A 19,747-nucleotide genomic window follows, 5' to 3' on the forward strand; every position below is an offset into this window, starting at 1 on the left:
TGACACGAAGTAACAGTCTGTTTGACACGAAGTAACACTGTGTACAGTGTAAGAGTGGCAAAGAAAGGCTATACACTAAATGTCTTATTTCAACTTAAAATACTCTACAACAATAGACAGGCATCATTGCAATAATAATCAAAATAGAAATCTCCAAAAAGGCCTTAAAGATATTGTATAACACAAAACTTATGCAATTTGCGCAGAGTAAAAGTAAATGATTTTGAAAACGTAAACCACACATGAAAGAACCTGTGTTTCATGTAATACAGCTACTGCGTGAGTTGTAAATACTTGTTACTTTCTTTGCCAGCACTTATTGAGATTGTTTCTATTCTGATAACACACTTTTGGAAGATATTAATCCATCACTGTTCCAATGTTTAAATGAAATTTTTCACAAATTTTGTTTTATTAAACTCTTAGATCTCCACATATGGCGTCACTCCAATTGCGTCTGTATCCACGAATATCAGAGATGACAAGACATTTGGGGGTCAAGTCTCTCGTTAGGTGTGGGCCGGTCCGCAGCTTATGATTTAAGAATCATATAACACACAGACAGACTGGGTTGTGCGCGGCGGGGTGACGCTACCATTTCTAAGAACCAGTACTGACCTGCTGTTTCTGTGCTAAGTTTGACAAATCCTCATCATCACTTTCGTCCATGCCATATTTGGTGAAGTGCTTCACCTGTAAAAAATATAATATCAATCAAATAAAAATAGAGGTAGGTGGTTGTGGTATTGTTTTTGGTTTAACAGTAACAATGAGGTGATTGTTGTAGCAGAAACAAAGAGATTGCAGGTAAATTTAGGATCCTGGTACATAGTTACCAGCATTGTTATTTAATACCAGTTTTACTCATAATTCCTTTTATAGTCTAATGATTTATTGACAACCTCTCATAAATCTCATTAATTACAACCCTTCTATGCTCTGTACAAAATGGAAGCAGTTATCCAAGGTTTTAATGCAACATATTACAATTTCATATTATTACAATTAATATTGCAGGTAAATTTAGGATCCTGCTAAATAATTACTTTAATTGATATTACCAGTATTTACTTTTTCCTCCTGATTCCTCTATAAGCCTCGTTAACTACACTGACAACCCTTCTATTCTGTACAAAATGGAATATATATTACCAGTATTTACTTTTTCCTCCTGATTCCTCTATAAGTCTCGTTAACTACACTGACAACCCTTCTATTCTGTACAAAATGGAATATATATTACCAGTATTTACTTTTTCCTCCTGATTCCTCTATAAGTCTCGTTAACTACACTGACAACCCTTCTATTCTGTACAAAATGGAATATATATTACCAGTATTTACTTTTTCCTCCTGATTCCTCTATAAGTCTCGTTAACTACACTGACAACCCTTCTATTCTGTACAAAATGGAATATATATTACCAGTATTTACTTTTTCCTCCTGATTCCTCTATAAGTCTCGTTAACTACACTGACAACCCTTCTATTCTGTACAAAATGGAATATATATTACCAGTATTTACTTTTTCCTCCTGATTCCTCTATAAGTCTCGTTAACTACACTGACAACCCTTCTATTCTGTACAAAATGGAATATATATTACCAGTATTTACTTTTTCCTCCTGATTCCTCTATAAGTCTCGTTAACTACACTGACAACCCTTCTATTCTGTACAAAATGGAATATATATTACCAGTATTTACTTTTTCCTCCTGATTCCTCTATAAGTCTCGTTAACTACACTGACAACCCTTCTATTCTGTACAAAATGGAATATATATTACCAGTATTTACTTTTTCCTCCTGATTCCTCTATAAGTCTCGTTAACTACACTGACAACCCTTCTATTCTGTACAAAATGGAATATATATTACCAGTATTTACTTTTTCCTCCTGATTCCTCTATAAGTCTCGTTAACTACACTGACAACCCTTCTATTCTGTACAAAATGGAATATATATTACCAGTATTTACTTTTTCCTCCTGATTCCTCTATAAGTCTCGTTAACTACACTGACAACCCTTCTATTCTGTACAAAATGGAATATATATTACCAGTATTTACTTTTTCCTCCTGATTCCTCTATAAGTCTCGTTAACTACACTGACAACCCTTCTATTCTGTACAAAATGGAATATATATTACCAGTATTTACTTTTTCCTCCTGATTCCTCTATAAGTCTCGTTAACTACACTGACAACCCTTCTATTCTGTACAAAATGGAATATATATTACCAGTATTTACTTTTTCCTCCTGATTCCTCTATAAGTCTCGTTAACTACACTGACAACCCTTCTATTCTGTACAAAATGGAATATATATTACCAGTATTTACTTTTTCCTCCTGATTCCTCTATAAGTCTCGTTAACTACACTGACAACCCTTCTATTCTGTACAAAATGGAATATATATTACCAGTATTTACTTTTTCCTCCTGATTCCTCTATAAGTCTCGTTAACTACACTGACAACCCTTCTATTCTGTACAAAATGGAATATATATTACCAGTATTTACTTTTTCCTCCTGATTCCTCTATAAGTCTCGTTAACTACACTGACAACCCTTCTATTCTGTACAAAATGGAATATATATTACCAGTATTTACTTTTTCCTCCTGATTCCTCTATAAGTCTCGTTAACTACACTGACAACCCTTCTATTCTGTACAAAATGGAATATATATTACCAGTATTTACTTTTTCCTCCTGATTCCTCTATAAGTCTCGTTAACTACACTGACAACCCTTCTATTCTGTACAAAATGGAATATATATTACCAGTATTTACTTTTTCCTCCTGATTCCTCTATAAGTCTCGTTAACTACACTGACAACCCTTCTATTCTGTACAAAATGGAATATATATTACCAGTATTTACTTTTTCCTCCTGATTCCTCTATAAGTCTCGTTAACTACACTGACAACCCTTCTATTCTGTACAAAATGGAATATATATTACCAGTATTTACTTTTTCCTCCTGATTCCTCTATAAGTCTCGTTAACTACACTGACAACCCTTCTATTCTGTACAAAATGGAATATATATTACCAGTATTTACTTTTTCCTCCTGATTCCTCTATAAGTCTCGTTAACTACACTGACAACCCTTCTATTCTGTACAAAATGGAATATATATTACCAGTATTTACTTTTTCCTCCTGATTCCTCTATAAGTCTCGTTAACTACACTGACAACCCTTCTATTCTGTACAAAATGGAATATATATTACAATCCTTACACTAGGATATTCTGGTTCATTACCTCAAACACCCATGATCCAGTCTCTGGTCGGTAATCTATAAACCGACCACCGATTCGATGAGTGATTTCTTCTATTTTCTCCTGATAATTCATTGTAGCCAGTCGCTCAGGACTCTGTGAAATAAAAGGCAACATTACTTCAAATAGTTCATATCTGTACCCTCCTTCCCTTTAATATGAATATTTAATTATCATTTTTCTTTTAACATAAAGCAAGCTCTACAGGTTTGATATTATCTCAATTCAGCACAAAACTTACCATTTATATAGATATGTATGTGTATCAATTGGAGCCGTAAGGTTTTTCACTGTTCTGCATTTAGTGAACGTTTTAATGTAAATCAATTGGAAAGATGACTCCTGACACTCCCATGGCACAAATTGTATACAAGCATTCCTAACAACTGTCTGTTTGATATCTTCCTATAATTTGCTACACAGAGCGATATACCTTAATAGCAGTGCGATCACTCTTGTCGCTTGGCCAGACACACAGAGTTAAGTCAGTGAAATATACCTTAATAGGAGTGCGATCACTCTTGTCGCTGGGCCAGACACACAGAGTTAAGTCAGTGAAATATACCTTAATAGGAGTGCGATCACTCTTGTCGCTGGGCCAGACACACAGAGTTAAGTCAGTGAAATATACCTTAATAGGAGTGCGATCACTCTTGTCGCTGGGCCAGACACACAGAGTTAAGTCAGTGAAATATACCTTAATAGGAGTGCGATCACTCTTGTCGCTGGGCCAGACACACAGAGTTAAGTCAGTGAAATATACCTTAATAGGAGTGCGATCACTCTTGTCGCTGGGCCAGACACACAGAGTTAAGTCAGTGAAATATACCTTAATAGGAGTGCGATCACTCTTGTCGCTGGGCCAGACACACAGAGTTAAGTCAGTGAAATATACCTTAATAGGAGTGCGATCACTCTTGTCGCTGGGCCAGACACACAGAGTTAAGTCAGTGAAATATACCTTAATAGGAGTGCGATCACTCTTGTCGCTGGGCCAGACACACAGAGTTAAGTCAGTGAAATATACCTTAATAGGAGTGCGATCACTCTTGTCGCTGGGCCAGACACACAGAGTTAAGTCAGTGAAATATACCTTAATAGGAGTGCGATCACTCTTGTCGCTGGGCCAGACACACAGAGTTAAGTCAGTGAAATATACCTTAATAGGAGTGCGATCACTCTTGTCGCTGGGCCAGACACACAGAGTTAAGTCAGTGAAATATACCTTAATAGGAGTGCGATCACTCTTGTCGCTGGGCCAGACACACAGAGTTAAGTCAGTGAAATATACCTTAATAGGAGTGCGATCACTCTTGTCGCTGGGCCAGACACACAGAGTTAAGTCAGTGAAATATACCTTAATAGGAGTGTGATCACTCTTGTCGCTGGGCCAGACACACAGAGTTAAGTCAGTGAAATATCCCCAATAGGAGTGCGATCACTCTTGTCGCTGGGCCAGACACACAGAGTTAAGTCAGTGAAATATACCTTAATAGGAGTGCGATCACTCTTGTCGCTGGGCCAGACACACAGAGTTAAGTCAGTGAAATATACCTTAATATGAGTGCGATCACTCTTGTCGATGGGCCAAACACAGTCCAGTGTGATCTCGGCCTTCCTGTTCAGACCATCGCCAACTGTTGGTTTATTCTCATCGTCGGGATACACTACGACCTCCTTTCTACGGATGTGTACTATAAAAACATAAATCATCCAAAAGTTGATTTTCCACACATACATTTTAACAAACAGCGATGATGACATATCCATCTGAATTAGTTAAAAAATATCTATCTGAAATTGTTAAGAAATATCTATCTGAAAGAGTTAAGAAATACCTTTCTGAAATCGTTATCTATCTGAAATAGTGATGAATCATCTATCTGAATAAGTGAAGAAATATCTATCCGAAATAACCTAAGAATGGATAACTAGGCATGTTTACGTTACTGTGTGTGTCCAGCCTATATTGCAACAAACGTTTAGAAGTTAATGAGCTGTTCTACCTATGGATCACCTCATCAAGTTATTTTTAATTAACAAAACCAGTAATCATCACATTTGTATTTCTTAAAAAAAACTTCAGTAATACTCACCAATTTCATCCAAGTTGAGTCCAGCCACACTGAAGACTCCTGGGAAAAAGATGCTGCCGTATCTCTCACGGCCGATCGTGAAGCCATCCACGAAGCATTCTCCCTGTTCATCTACCATGTCTCCGAGTTCCTCCATACTAGGGATGGTGTAGTAGCCGGGCCGTGTCAGAGTAATGTCAGCAGCGTGAGGAGGGGGAGGTGTGGTCTGTAACACAGCATTCCAGTTCTTTATTTACTCTTAGCTTTAGAGATACATATGTATACAAAGTGTCAAAAACAATGGCACTACAATAGTAATACACTTATGGAATTTATGTAAGAATCTGATTACATTTGTTGATGCCTTACATATCTGTTGAGAGAACAAGCCAATAGTTTAATACTATAAAGTTATGTAACTTCCATCCAGAGAAGCTGGACCTTTACCAAAACAAGCCTTAGTTCATTTCACCATCACAGTTTGACAAATATGAAAATTAGAAAGCTGTTTAATCTACACTTCGTATGATCAATGATCAAACACATACCGGTCTCCGCTCCATACTGTCCTCAGCCTGGGACATGTCAAGGTCTGTCTCATCTGGCGATCGTGACGTGATGCGGTTTGGGACTTTAGGTACATTTAGCATGGCTATGGTATCATCCATACTCTGGTAACCGGGTTTCTGAACTGGAGTAGTCATCCCTGGCATCTGTAAAACTGGCTCCGGGGGCATGTTCCTGTAATTATCAGTTTTGGTTACAACTCAATTCATAATCATTTCGCATTTGTACTGAGCACTAAATTCTACTTAGTCCTTTCAAAACTACTTTCATATTGACTGCTGTTTATTTATTAATCCATTAAATACTATTCTATATATTTTACTTCCCACTTTTCTGGCATGGCTATTCTAGAATTATTTGAACATGAGGAAATATATACTGTGTTGATTTATAATTCTGTAAATAATCTTCTATCAATTGTCTTATAACCATGTCAGATTTGATCAGTAATGGGGTCAGTGAGAAGTTGCCTACCATCTTTCTAATATAACAAAATCTGTAACACCTGTACCAAATCTTCCTTATAGAATCACCATTGCATGATGAGTTGAAGACTTGAGCAATAAAGCACTTGATTTAACCCTCACAACAGTACAGGTCCAAGACTTTCTTGGTGGGCAGACAGTATTGGTTTGGTGGTTAGGGTTTCCTGATGTGAGTGTGTAATTTGCAGAGATCTTTATTGTTAACAGAATAGGCTATGTCCGCTACAAAGAACGCTTACTTCAGAAATAAGAGAAGGCTGAGTAGTGAATTAATACAATGAGGTAAATTTGAACTTAGATGAAAGTCCCTAGTCCTAAATATACTTACAGATTGGTATTGGAGGTACACTTACAGACTGGTATTGGAGGTACACTAACAGACAGGTATTGGAGGTACACTTACAGACTGGTATTGGAGGTACACTTACAGACTGGTATTGGAGGTACACTTACAGACTGGTATTGGAGGTACACTTACAGACTGGTATTGGAGGTGTCTGGGCCGTCAGTCTCCAGTGCAGACAAATGTTGACTAGGCTCCCCCATCACCGAGGATGACCGACTGCCAGGCGAGGAGGAGTCAGATCCTCCCTTCTTTATCACCAACTTTTTGATGCTCTTTTTGGGCTGAAATGTCTCATTACCAAAGCTGAATCCTTCATCCTCTAGGCCTTCAAACATCTGGGACTGAAATGCAATACTTTCTAGTTCAAATACTGCTACATGTTTATTGAAGTATTTTGAATGCCATTTATTCTGGTTTCAAATGACAATATTTTAAATCAATTTCACAGTAATTGCTACAATTTTGTGATTTCAAATTTATCATGACTAGTTTGAATGTAACGCTGCATAAACACATCCTACAGAATAAACAAATATGACAACCAATAATTTCCAGAACTTTTATTATTTGTGATTGAAGTAAAATACCCAATTGTCAGCTTTTACAAATAGCATAAATGTTCATGCTAGCATTAATATTCAAAGTCCACGCTTTCTTCAATATCCTGAATAACGTGTTTCTATAATTTATCAAAAACCCTCCCAACCTACCTTTGACCCATTCAGCACACTGTGAAGAGACTTGGGTTTCACTCTGGCTGTAGGTCGTGGGCTGACCTTGAACTGGTTGCTAAGAGCTGCTTTCTGAGCTGCTGGATTGGTGGGCTTAAGAAGTTCTTCTCGCTTGATTTCACTCTGAAATATAACATATTGGCATCAAATAAAATCCAGTGATTAAAATTTCTCTTTCAATTCATTGCTCTTGTACACAACACAACTAATTATCACAGTCATGCCGTGAGACACGACACTACACCCCCCCAACCTTTCTACCCTTTATATAAACATCTCGTACAAAACCCAACTAATTATCACAGTCATGCCGTCAGACACGCCATTACACCCCCCAACCTATCTACCCTTTATATAAACATCTTGTAAACAACACAACTAATTATCACAGTCATGCCGTGAGACACGACACTACCCCCCCCCCCCAACCTTTCTACCCTTTACAAAAACATCTTGTACACAACATATTCAAATTAAAACACTAAATTTTTAATTTAAAATAAAAACAATTATAGTGTCAGGAACTAGCCTTACCTGTTTCAGGTTCATGAAGAGTGGAGAGTCTCCGTAAGGGGAGTTAACCAGGTTCAACAACTGTTGCTGTATCTGCAGCTGATTGGCTGAATTAGCAACAGCACTGGGAGCCCTGTAAGGTTATCAGAAGGTTACGCTTCATGTTTGATTTAAGAAAATATCAAGTTGATAAAATAATAGCAGCCCATCAATACAAAGAACTAGTACAAAAACCTAACAGCTTCGAGTAAAGAGGTGTTTACTGTACCTTCTTTCAATCAATCAATTAAACAAATACCTATTTCACACACATGTGCAATTTGTTTGAACTTGTATTTGCAAAAGGAGCAAAACAACTGTATTTTCCTTGTATAAAGTGCTTGAAGTTAAGGTATTTGGTTATCTCTCCAAGGGATAGGATTTACAATCTACCTTGGGAAATACAGGCACTTTACAGTATGTGTCCCACATGATGATACATCACTCAACAAACACAGGTCTACTTACGTGCTTAAGGTAGTACTCCCAAGATTCAACTGTGTGTTCGCTGAAAGCCCTAAAAAACATACAATGTATTGTATTAGTCTTTCAGCATATATAATTGGTTAAGTGGTTAAGCGGTCTGATAATCGCCTACCACTAGCCCTTCACCACTAGGTCGCGGGTTCGAGGCCTACTTGGGGCAGTAGCCAGGTACTGATTGTAGTTTAGTGGTTTTTCTCTGGGAATTCTGGCTTTTCTCCACCACCAAAACCTGGCGTGTCATTAAATGACCATAGCTGTTAATAGGACGTAAAACACAAACGAACCAAACCTGGCGTGTCATTAAATGACCATAGCTGTTAATAGGACGTAAAACACAAACGAACCAAACCTGGCGTGTCATTAAATGACCATAACTGTTAATAGGACGTAAAACACAAACAAACCAAACCTGCCGTGTCATTAAATGACCATAGCTGTTAATAGGACGTAAAACCCAAACAAACCAAACCTGGCGTGTCATTAAATGACCATAGCTGTTAATAGGACGTAAAACCCAAACAAACCAAACCTGGCGTGTCATTAAATGACCATAGCTGTTAATAGGACGTAAAACACAAACAAACCAAAAGTCAATCAAGCTAACTGTGACATAAATTCTGAGTAATGATAATGTCTATCACATCCCGATCTAATATGTTTCAAACTTCTTCAAGAATACAATTAGTTTATCATATAATACTGAAAAAATGTCCTAATGCTGGTAATGAATTTGACATTGAGCATTGGCATTGTATAACAAGATATATTAAATGGTTTAAAAAATACAACCAAAACAAAAATGACTACCTCTGTCTTTCTTACACCTAATCACGAATGTATTACCTGGAAAAGCTGGTGCAGCCGAACCTCCAAAGCCTCCAAATGCAGGCTTGCTGAGGGTGTTGTTGTTGAATGTATTCGTGTTAAGGGCCAGACTTGGGGTGTTGGTTGCACCAAATCCTATTGACTTGTTTCCAAACAGACTGTTACCAGTGTTGCCTTCAAAATAGAATATTAATCCCACACAGTTACAGGCATGGCATTCAAAGTACAATAAATATATTTAAATCACAAACAGACAATTACCTGCACTGCATTCAAGAAATAAACACATCAAAATAATGAATATATATATTGAAATAATGTTTTCAATACAGAAATGTAAAGATAGATATTTAATTCATGAAGTGCATTTGTTTACAAATTAAAACATTAACTACATACAATAGCATTAATCAATATGCTACTTCAGATATCCCTTCCTTTACAGGTTTTTTGTTTTCTTATTTTCGATGCAATACTTCAATATGTTATATTTTTATCTCTATTAACCGATACTGGGAGGGGGGCCCCTTTTGACATCTCCCCATATTCCCAATTTCCCCCCTGGGACCCCTATACAGATGTTCACGATTATATTAGCCCTCACCACTGACATATCAAGTGGAAGCATGTCCCTACCCCCAACCTTCATGTATACCTAGCTGGAAGCGTGTCCCTACCCCCAACCTACATATCTACCTAGCTTGAATAGTCCTTGATCAATTCTTACTCTATTAATACTTGTTTTCTTTCAATATGATGTGTCAGCGAACTAACTTCTCAAATGTTACACAGATTTGTGGTTTAAAGGATTATATATGTAGTATAAATATATTCACAGTAATAGAACATTCATACAATACTGCATGCATAGCCCCAGTTAACATCGTCACCATATACTGTCAGGCTAAGCCACATCACCACCATATACTGTCAGGCTAAGCCTCATCATAGTACACATCCCCACCATATACTGTCAGGCTAAGCCTCATCATAGTACACATCCCCACCATATACTGTCAGGCTAAGCCACATCACCACCATATACTGTCAGGCTAAGCCACATCACCACCATATACTGTCAGGCTAAGCCACATCACCACCATATACTGTCAGGCTAAGCCTCATCATAGTACACATCACCCCCATATACTGTCAGGCTAAGCCACATCATAGTACACATCACCAACATATACTGTCAGGCTAAGCCACATCATAGTACACATCGCCACCATATACTGCCAGGCTAAGCCACATCATAGTACACATCACCAACATATACTGTCAGGCTAAGCCACATCATAGTAAACATCACCACCATATACTGTCAGGCTAAGCCACATCATATTACACATCACCACCATATACTGTTAGGCTAAGCCACATCATAGTACACATCACCACCATAGACTGTAAGGCTAAGCCACATCATAGTACACATCACCAACATATACTGTCAGGCTAAGCCACATCATAGTAAACATCACCACCATATACTGTCAGGCTAAGCCACATCACCACCATATACTGTCAGGCTAAGCCACATCATATTACACATCACCACCATATACTGTTAGGCTAAGCCGCATCATAGTACACATCGCCACCATATACTGTCAGGCTAAGCCTCATTATAGTACACATCGCCACCATATACTGTCAGGCTAAGCCTCATCATAGTACACATCCCCACCATATACTGTCAGGCTAAGCCACATCACCACCATATACTGTCAGGCTAAGCCTCATCATAGTACACATCACCTCCATATACTGTCAGGCTAAGCCACATCATAGTACACATAACCACCATATACTGTTAGGCTAAGCCACATCATAGTACACATCGCCACCATATACTGCCAGGCTAAGCCACATCATAGTACACATAACCACCATATACTGTTAGGCTAAGCCACATCATAGTACACATTACCACCATATACTGTCAGGCTAAGCCACATCATATTACACATCACCACCATATACTGTTAGGCTAAGCCACATCATAGTACACATTACCACCATATACTGTCAGGCTAAGCCACATCATAGTACACATCACCGCCATATACTGTCAGGCTAAGCCACATCATAGTACACATCGCCACCATATACTGTCAGGCTAAGCCACATCATAGTACACATAACCAAAATACCTTCATGTTTTAAATCAAGTAGGAAATAAATAGCTAGGGTTATAAGCTGCATACCAATTTACATATGTGATCATAACAGGCAAAGATAAGGACAGATATAAACTAAAAGGTACCATTCCGAGTTTAATACTAGTCTCTACACAAATGTATATACCACATCTACAAAGTACTAACATCTTAACCGCTCATCCTACATACACACAAAACCAATTACCTAAACAACAATTATCTGGTCAGTCTATTCATAACATATATTTATGGAGACATATTTAGGAATTACTTTAATATATTGTGTTTTTTGGAAAAGGATTATTAAATTATTTTTATTCTACAAATGTTCGCACACTTAGCTGAAACTTATGACAGGGTGATTAGCGGTTAAACAAGGCGACACACTTTGCCGAGACCTATAAACAAGTGTTTAAGTGTAAGTTAGAGGGATATTAGAATGATCCCTGTATCTCGTCTGTTAGATAGTTCATGTTGTACAAAGAAAGCATGAACTCAAAGTGTAAAGATTAAATGTATTATTATTGTGCAATACATTTACATCTAACTTATTTCAACAGCATGTTTATAAATACACAGACCATCATGTTTACCCCAACAGTAAAACAGTAACAAAACAGTGCAAGACAGATTGAGTTGGAGAGAACGTGTGGAGGCCTTATGCGCCTACTGGCGTGGAGAGACAAGGTAATAATCTTATATAAATCTTTATAAACTTACATTACACCAAATTAAACTCATATATATACCCAACCTGTGTAGCACACAAAAAAAGTTATCTAAGTGCTATCTTATGGTTTGGTTTTGACAGATATAGTGTATTGACAAGTAGTCAATTATATTTGTATATTGAGATATAACCAGTGTTAAAAGAGAAGAACTGGGTGTGAGAACTCACACACGACAGAGATTGAGAGATGTTGAGAGCTACTGTATACGTAACATCCTGTGAGGGGTCAAACAGTTCGGTCCGTAGAACAGGCACAGTCAACTACACAGAAAAGTCTATAACACACACGACAGAGATTGAGAGATGTTGAGAGCTACTGTATACGTAACATCCTGTGAGGGGTCAAACAGTTTGGTCCGTAGAACAGGCACAGTCAACTACACAGAAAAGTCTATAACACACACGACAGAGATTGAGAGATGTTGAGAGCTACTGTATACGTAACATCCTGTGAGGGGTCAAACAGTTTGGTCCGTAGAACAGGCACAGTCAACTACACAGAAAAGTCTATAACACACACGACAGAGATTGAGAGATGTTGAGAGCTACTGTATACGTAACATCCTGTGAGGGGTCAAACAGTTTGGTCCGTAGAACAGGCACAGTCAACTACACAGAAAAGTCTATAACACACACGACAGAGATTGAGAGATGTTGAGAGCTACTGTATACGTAACATCCTGTGAGGGGTCAAACAGTTTGGTCCGTAGAACAGGCACAGTCAACTACACAGAAAAGTCTATAACACACACGACAGAGATTGAGAGATGTTGAGAGCTACTGTATACGTAACATCCTGTGAGGGGTCAAACAGTTTGGTCCGTAGAACAGGCACAGTCAACTACACAGAAAAGTCTATAACACACACGACAGAGATTGAGAGATGTTGAGAGCTACTGTATACGTAACATCCTGTGAGGGGTCAAACAGTTTGGTCCGTAGAACAGGCACAGTCAACTACACAGAAAAGTCTATAACACACACGACAGAGATTGAGAGATGTTGAGAGCTACTGTATACGTAACATCCTGTGAGGGGTCAAACAGTTTGGTCCGTAGAACAGGCACAGTCAACTACACAGAAAAGTCTATAACACACACGACAGAGATTGAGAGATGTTGAGAGCTACTGTATACGTAACATCCTGTGAGGGGTCAAACAGTTTGGTCCGTAGAACAGGCACAGTCAACTACACAGAAAAGTCTATAACACACACGACAGAGATTGAGAGATGTTGAGAGCTACTGTATACGTAACATCCTGTGAGGGGTCAAACAGTTTGGTCCGTAGAACAGGCACAGTCAACTACACAGAAAAGTCTATAACACACACGACAGAGATTGAGAGATGTTGAGAGCTACTGTATACGTAACATCCTGTGAGGGGTCAAACAGTTTGGTCCGTAGAACAGGCACAGTCAACTACACAGAAAAGTCTATAACACACACGACAGAGATTGAGAGATGTTGAGAGCTACTGTATACGTAACATCCTGTGAGGGGTCAAACAGTTTGGTCCGTAGAACAGGCACAGTCAACTACACAGAAAAGTCTATAACACACACGACAGAGATTGAGAGATGTTGAGAGCTACTGTATACGTAACATCCTGTGAGGGGTCAAACAGTTTGGTCCGTAGAACAGGCACAGTCAACTACACAGAAAAGTCTATAACACACACGACAGAGATTGAGAGATGTTGAGAGCTACTGTATACGTAACATCCTGTGAGGGGTCAAACAGTTTGGTCCGTAGAACAGGCACAGTCAACTACACAGAAAAGTCTATAACACACACGACAGAGATTGAGAGATGTTGAGAGCTACTGTATACGTAACATCCTGTGAGGGGTCAAACAGTTTGGTCCGTAGAACAGGCACAGTCAACTACACAGAAAAGTCTATAACACACACGACAGAGATTGAGAGATGTTGAGAGCTACTGTATACGTAACATCCTGTGAGGGGTCAAACAGTTTGGTCCGTAGAACAGGCACAGTCAACTACACAGAAAAGTCTATAACACACACGACAGAGATTGAGAGATGTTGAGAGCTACTGTATACGTAACATCCTGTGAGGGGTCAAACAGTTTGGTCCGTAGAACAGGCACAGTCAACTACACAGAAAAGTCTATAACACACAAGACAAGGGTTCTCTGTGATTAAACATTGACTCATTTCCAAACTCGAGAATGTGAAAACAGCAGACATTTAATATCTTGCATAGGCCAAATGTAATGAACGCTAACCATCAAACCCTTTCATAATGAATTGTTTAGATTGATTTGCATCTCCAATCTCAAGAAAGTGAAAACAGTTTATATTCTTAGTTTGTGTTTGTATAACCAAATTGTTTTCAAAAATAAGCCTCAAAATTTTTCATTCCTTTACAATGATCAAGACTCTCTGTTTGGAAGGACCAATGTACAATTCACAGAGAAGCCTTCGTTTGGATTACAATGGTGGTGATACCTACCAAATGTAGCATTACCAAACCCTCCAAAACCAGTGCTAGCTGGTAGGGGTTTTAAAAGAGAAAAAATGAAACTCTTTAAAATGAATCAAACATTTTTGGAAACAGTTAAAATAATTAATTCTTATGTTTGATCTTCTATACAAAAATCTTAGGATTGGTTTTGTTTTTCATTTGAAGGAAAATAATTACATTGAAAAAACACCAATTAAATTGATTACCATTATAGGGACATTAATAGTACAGAAAATGTGATATTGTTAAAAAAAACTTGTATCCTTAATGTTTGCAATAAATCATCTTTACCAAAATTAATATATTACTCATAACAGGCATTTTAAAATTTGGTGAAACTTCATTTTATAGGTTAAATCTATCTAGATAATGCTGATGGTACTATCCCTAGTATTTGTGTTCATGCTGTCCCCATATTAAATTGACTCGTATTCTCATACAAATCTCATATTCTTATATAAATCTTGTATCATAACTTTTAAAAAGCTAGCTCTTAACACTGCATTGCAACACAAAAATATAATGAGACAAAGTTACTTTCAACATAAACACTTAAAACAGATAAAAAAAAATAAACAATTGTTTTGCTACATCAATATTCCTCTTACCTCCAAATGTAGGCGTAGTCGTGTTTCCGAAAAGGCCAGTTCCTGTGCTGTTTGCTGGTTTGGCAAACAGATTAGATGATTGTGTCACGCCAAATCCTGTTGGCGCTGATGTTGCAGCCGTACCAAACAGAGGCTTAGGTTTGGCACCAAACAATCCACCCTAACAACCAAAAACAGACATGTATATAAGTTAGATGGTACATAACGAACCTCCCTAACAACCAAAAACAGACATGTATATAAGTTAGATGGTACCAAACAAAGCTCCCTAACAACCAAAAAAAGACATGTATATAAGTTAGATGGTACCTAACAAACCTCCCTAACAACCAAAAACAGACATGTATATAAGTTAGATGGTACCTAACGAACCTCCCTAACAACCATAGGAAATACACAACAGACCCAGGTTCTGATAAATGTTGTTTGGATACAGAAACTCTACATTCTGAATGGGCAAGGATAAAATAATTGTCTGATAGGAAATACACAACAGACCAAGGCTCTGATAAATGTTGTTTGGATACAGAAACTCAACATTCTGAATGGGCAAGGATAAAATAACTGTCTGATAGGAAATACACAACAGACCCACCAGGCTCTGATTTATAAATGTTGTTTGGATCAAGAAACTGAACTTATTTCTCAAACTGTAAATACTTTAGATTTGTTTGCCTCTGAAGCTACAAACAAGATAAACTAATATTATAGTTAAACCTCAGTTAAATATGTTGCCATCAATGATGATACTTACTCCAGGAGCAGCTGTTCCAAATCCACCGGTGGTTCCGAACCCTCCTGATGTCTGTGCGCCATAGGTTGTGCTCCCAAATAGGGAGGGCTGGGTCGAGGTCACAGCAGTTGCCCCAAATCCACCCGGCTGTAAGTTATTAAATTATTCTTAATTTCACATTATATACTACTTATATCATCACTTTCTGAAAAGGGAAATTGTTCTCATTTTAAGAACAGGTGAAATTAATAAAAGCTTTTCCACAAGAAAACAATTGAACCTTAAAGACAAAAGCCGTTAGTTGTTTGTATATCCATTTTTATTAAAAAGAATTACACAAGATCGTTCTAGCTAAAAAAGTGTACAAGTACAAAAACAAGCACTTTCCAGAGAAATCAAAGTAACAAAGATTTATAATGATACAATGATTTATACATGAGTACATTCCATATCACTTCATGGAAACTATCATTGTTAACAGTGTTTGAGTTTCTATGTCGAGGTGAATACCTTAGGCTGGTTGTTCCCAAACAGAGACGTTCCAGCTGTGTTTCCAAAGCCTGTACCAAACCCTGCTGTACTGGTGGCTGTTCCAGCGGAGGCACCAAAGATGGACTTGTTCTGACCAAATGGGCTGGCTGTAGCTGTATTGTTCTGTGGCTGATTGAACAGAGAAGACTGTGTCGCTGGGGTCGTTCCAAAGGCTGCAACAGTACACACATATTACAAATGTACTACAAAGTCACAAAGTCAAAACTATTCTCATTGCTTACATAAAGTGTTCATTTTACAGTGACAACTCAAATATACAAAAATATTTGAAGGCATCAAGCTATCAAAACCCAAAATCAAAGAGTTGTTTTAATTCAGTTCTTGATTATAATTATTTATCGATTTTTTCACAATACATGTTACTGTCATGTCAATACAAAACCATTACCACACTCACCAAAAATAGGTTACTTTATATTTGTTCCATAAGTACTAAATTGATATGTTATTACTTTGAATATAACTGTTCAGATCAAAACTTAAGTAACTTACGTGCTGCAGAAGCGGCAAAACCTGTTGCCTGTGGTTTGTTGAAACTGAAGCCACTTGAACTGGCTGGGGTAGCTCCAAAAAATGCTGTTTGTTTGCCTTTCCTCCCAGCTAAGTAATCCTCAGCCCTTAATTCCTGTCAGGAAGAGACATGATATTAGGAAGTGGACAATGGGAATACATGTTTTGTGAAATGCTTATCAAATACCACACACATTATATGTATTTCTCAAAGCACACAGGAAATATGTTATGGAGATGAATCAGTCTAGAGATAAAATAATTAGTCCCAGTTTAAATTGAGCCTTGACATAATTTCTGTGGTTGTTTGTTAAATGAATTCTGAAGTTTATGACATTAAAGCCTCCATCACCGAGATCTCATTCTTACTTGTTTGACCCTTTCACCCCTAGGTAACTTTAGTAGACTCTACCCTACATTCATCTGGATGAGTCCATTATGGTCTACAGTGGTGAAAGGTTTAACTTCTGAAACAACTTACCTCAAGACTTTTGTTGGCGTACTCCTTCATGGCAGTTATACACTGGTGACGGGTTTGGATGTGCGTGCTCACTCCGTTTTTTACCATGGTGTCCTGGCTGACGGGGGCACTGAATTTGAGAGCTGTGCCAACTTGAGCACTCTGTTGTTGTTGCTGTTGACCAAACCCTAATAAACAGATATACTCAAAGTAATTGAATCACATCTATGGTAGGAGAGATATTAATAAGTCAGAGAAACAAAATTGATTTAAGGTTTTAAATTTAATAAAAGACACCTTCAAACTGACATGTTGTACATAATTTTAAATCCAGCACTTACCACTGGATCCAGCAGCTGTCTGTCCAAACAATGAGGTGTTGTTGGGTTGCTGCTGACCAAACAGACTAGTCCCTGCCCCTGGGGTAGAGGTAGCTCCAAACCCTACATAAAACAACGAAACATATATAATGCTGTCTAGTCTTTAATTCACTTTTTTCAATTTCCTCTCTTAATTACAACAAATCTTTTAAAAATTGATTCTTTTTAATTCATTTAATAGAACTTCTGCAATGATAAATTGAATGTTTGATAAAAAAACCAAAAAAACTTCGAATTAAAATACCAATTTGACCTAGTAAAGACTCTGCTACAATGAAAACAATAGTCAAACTATAAGGTATGATAATGTAATGCGCCCCACCATCATTTATCAGTGCCTCGCACACTTACTACAGTAATACTGTATCTTATTACCTCCAAACCCTGGAGTCTTGGAGCCAAATGCATTACCAGTAGCTGGGGTGGAGAAGAGTCCTCCCCCTGTACTTGGCTGTGGCTGTTGTTGTCCAAATAGACTTCCCCCACTGGTACTGCCAGCTGCAGGGGTACTTCCAAATGCTGGAAACAAACGTATATTATTGTATTGGAGTTATTTTGGTACTCTTGAGCCAATTTCAAAATGTCAGAAATGTATAGAAAACATTTTTAGAATATCTAGGTAAACAGTAAGATAGAAATAACATTAAATATTGTCATTTCCAGTTGTTAGGAAAGCTTGGAAGAAAACAATTACACATTACTGATAAAGGTTCGTTTTTTATTAGATAACTTGAGTATCAATCATGCGCAAGGACCTATTCATGTTTCAAAAGAAAGTCCAAACATTTCTTCAAACATATCATACAAAGAAATTGTCCACTTTTGTTCTAAAGAAGAAGACTTACTATTAAATCCTCCAGTTTGTGGCTGTCCAAAGCTTCCTGCTGCTGGCTGATTCCCGAACAGTCCACCGGTACTGGCGCTGGGCTGACCAAACATTCCTCCTGCTGGGGCAGCAGTGGGTTGTGTCCCAAATACACCTCCGGCATTGGGCGTACCAAATGTAGCTGTGCCTGCTGGTTTTGTACCAAAGCTGTTATTGCCTTTAGTAGCATAAACCATTCAACAAACAGAACCAACGAAGACACATTATAATTAACAAGCATGCCTATAACAAAACCACAACAAAACAGTGGAAATCAATTCAGACATTGGAGAAGGCTAAAATTAAACAAAAGGAAACTGAAACATTGAAATAAACTTGTTATTAACAGAAATTACTTTTATAAATATCAATATCAACATAAAAAAAAAGGAAAAACTAACTCTAATGAAAGAAATCATTTAACTAGTCCTTTAAAGGTAGATTATGATTACTTCAAAGAACAAATTTTCATGATTATTCCCCATAATATGATTATCATAACCGGGTATTTGGTTTTTTTTCAAACTGACTTCTCCTAAAGTTAATTGCAAAGTTTCCAGTGTTTTAAGTATGAAATGTTTGAAAATATTCACTTTTAAAACATTACGTTTTTTATGTCACTAGATCTGGACTTCCAAAAACAAAATGCTCAACAAACTCATTTGTCCATTTTGGCCTAAAAGTTTACAAATTTAAAGAGATACATTCTTCAAAACATCTTTGAAATTGTTGATTTTGATTTTAATGCCAGATAGTTTCAGGTTCATCAGTTAATAAAAGGGCAAATATAGTTTATTAGTGAGATTGTTACATGTTTTATTTGAATCATTCTGCATACATGTGTGAACTTGAAAAATTATTTGTAAATTAAATTCACATTAAAATAAGAAAAGA

At 37.4% G+C, this 19,747-nt stretch overlaps 1 protein-coding gene across 1 annotated transcript in view; it reads right to left on the reverse strand.

Moving 5' to 3' along the window:
* The window catches only part of LOC110449676 (nuclear pore complex protein Nup98-Nup96-like), a 53,581-nt gene that overhangs the window by 27,810 nt on the left and 6,024 nt on the right, over positions 1-19,747 (reverse strand). Inside the window, exons 4-22 of the mRNA XM_021496688.1 lie at positions 18,834-19,031; positions 18,364-18,507; positions 17,950-18,051; positions 17,630-17,796; positions 17,131-17,263; positions 16,597-16,790; positions 16,108-16,233; positions 15,354-15,513; positions 14,734-14,772; positions 9,381-9,536; positions 8,520-8,568; positions 8,034-8,145; positions 7,479-7,622; positions 6,901-7,109; positions 5,919-6,111; positions 5,392-5,596; positions 4,850-4,989; positions 3,278-3,391; positions 619-693 (exon numbers count right to left, since the gene is read on the reverse strand). Of these exons, the coding sequence (XP_021352363.1) occupies positions 619-693; positions 3,278-3,391; positions 4,850-4,989; positions 5,392-5,596; positions 5,919-6,111; positions 6,901-7,109; positions 7,479-7,622; positions 8,034-8,145; positions 8,520-8,568; positions 9,381-9,536; positions 14,734-14,772; positions 15,354-15,513; positions 16,108-16,233; positions 16,597-16,790; positions 17,131-17,263; positions 17,630-17,796; positions 17,950-18,051; positions 18,364-18,507; positions 18,834-19,031 (2,660 nt within the window). The remainder of the gene's footprint in view (positions 1-618; positions 694-3,277; positions 3,392-4,849; positions 4,990-5,391; positions 5,597-5,918; positions 6,112-6,900; positions 7,110-7,478; positions 7,623-8,033; positions 8,146-8,519; positions 8,569-9,380; positions 9,537-14,733; positions 14,773-15,353; positions 15,514-16,107; positions 16,234-16,596; positions 16,791-17,130; positions 17,264-17,629; positions 17,797-17,949; positions 18,052-18,363; positions 18,508-18,833; positions 19,032-19,747) is intronic.

This window comes from Mizuhopecten yessoensis, unplaced genomic scaffold (assembly GCF_002113885.1).
Source record: "Mizuhopecten yessoensis strain PY_sf001 unplaced genomic scaffold, ASM211388v2 scaffold4783, whole genome shotgun sequence".
Taxonomy (NCBI): domain Eukaryota; kingdom Metazoa; phylum Mollusca; class Bivalvia; order Pectinida; family Pectinidae; genus Mizuhopecten; species Mizuhopecten yessoensis.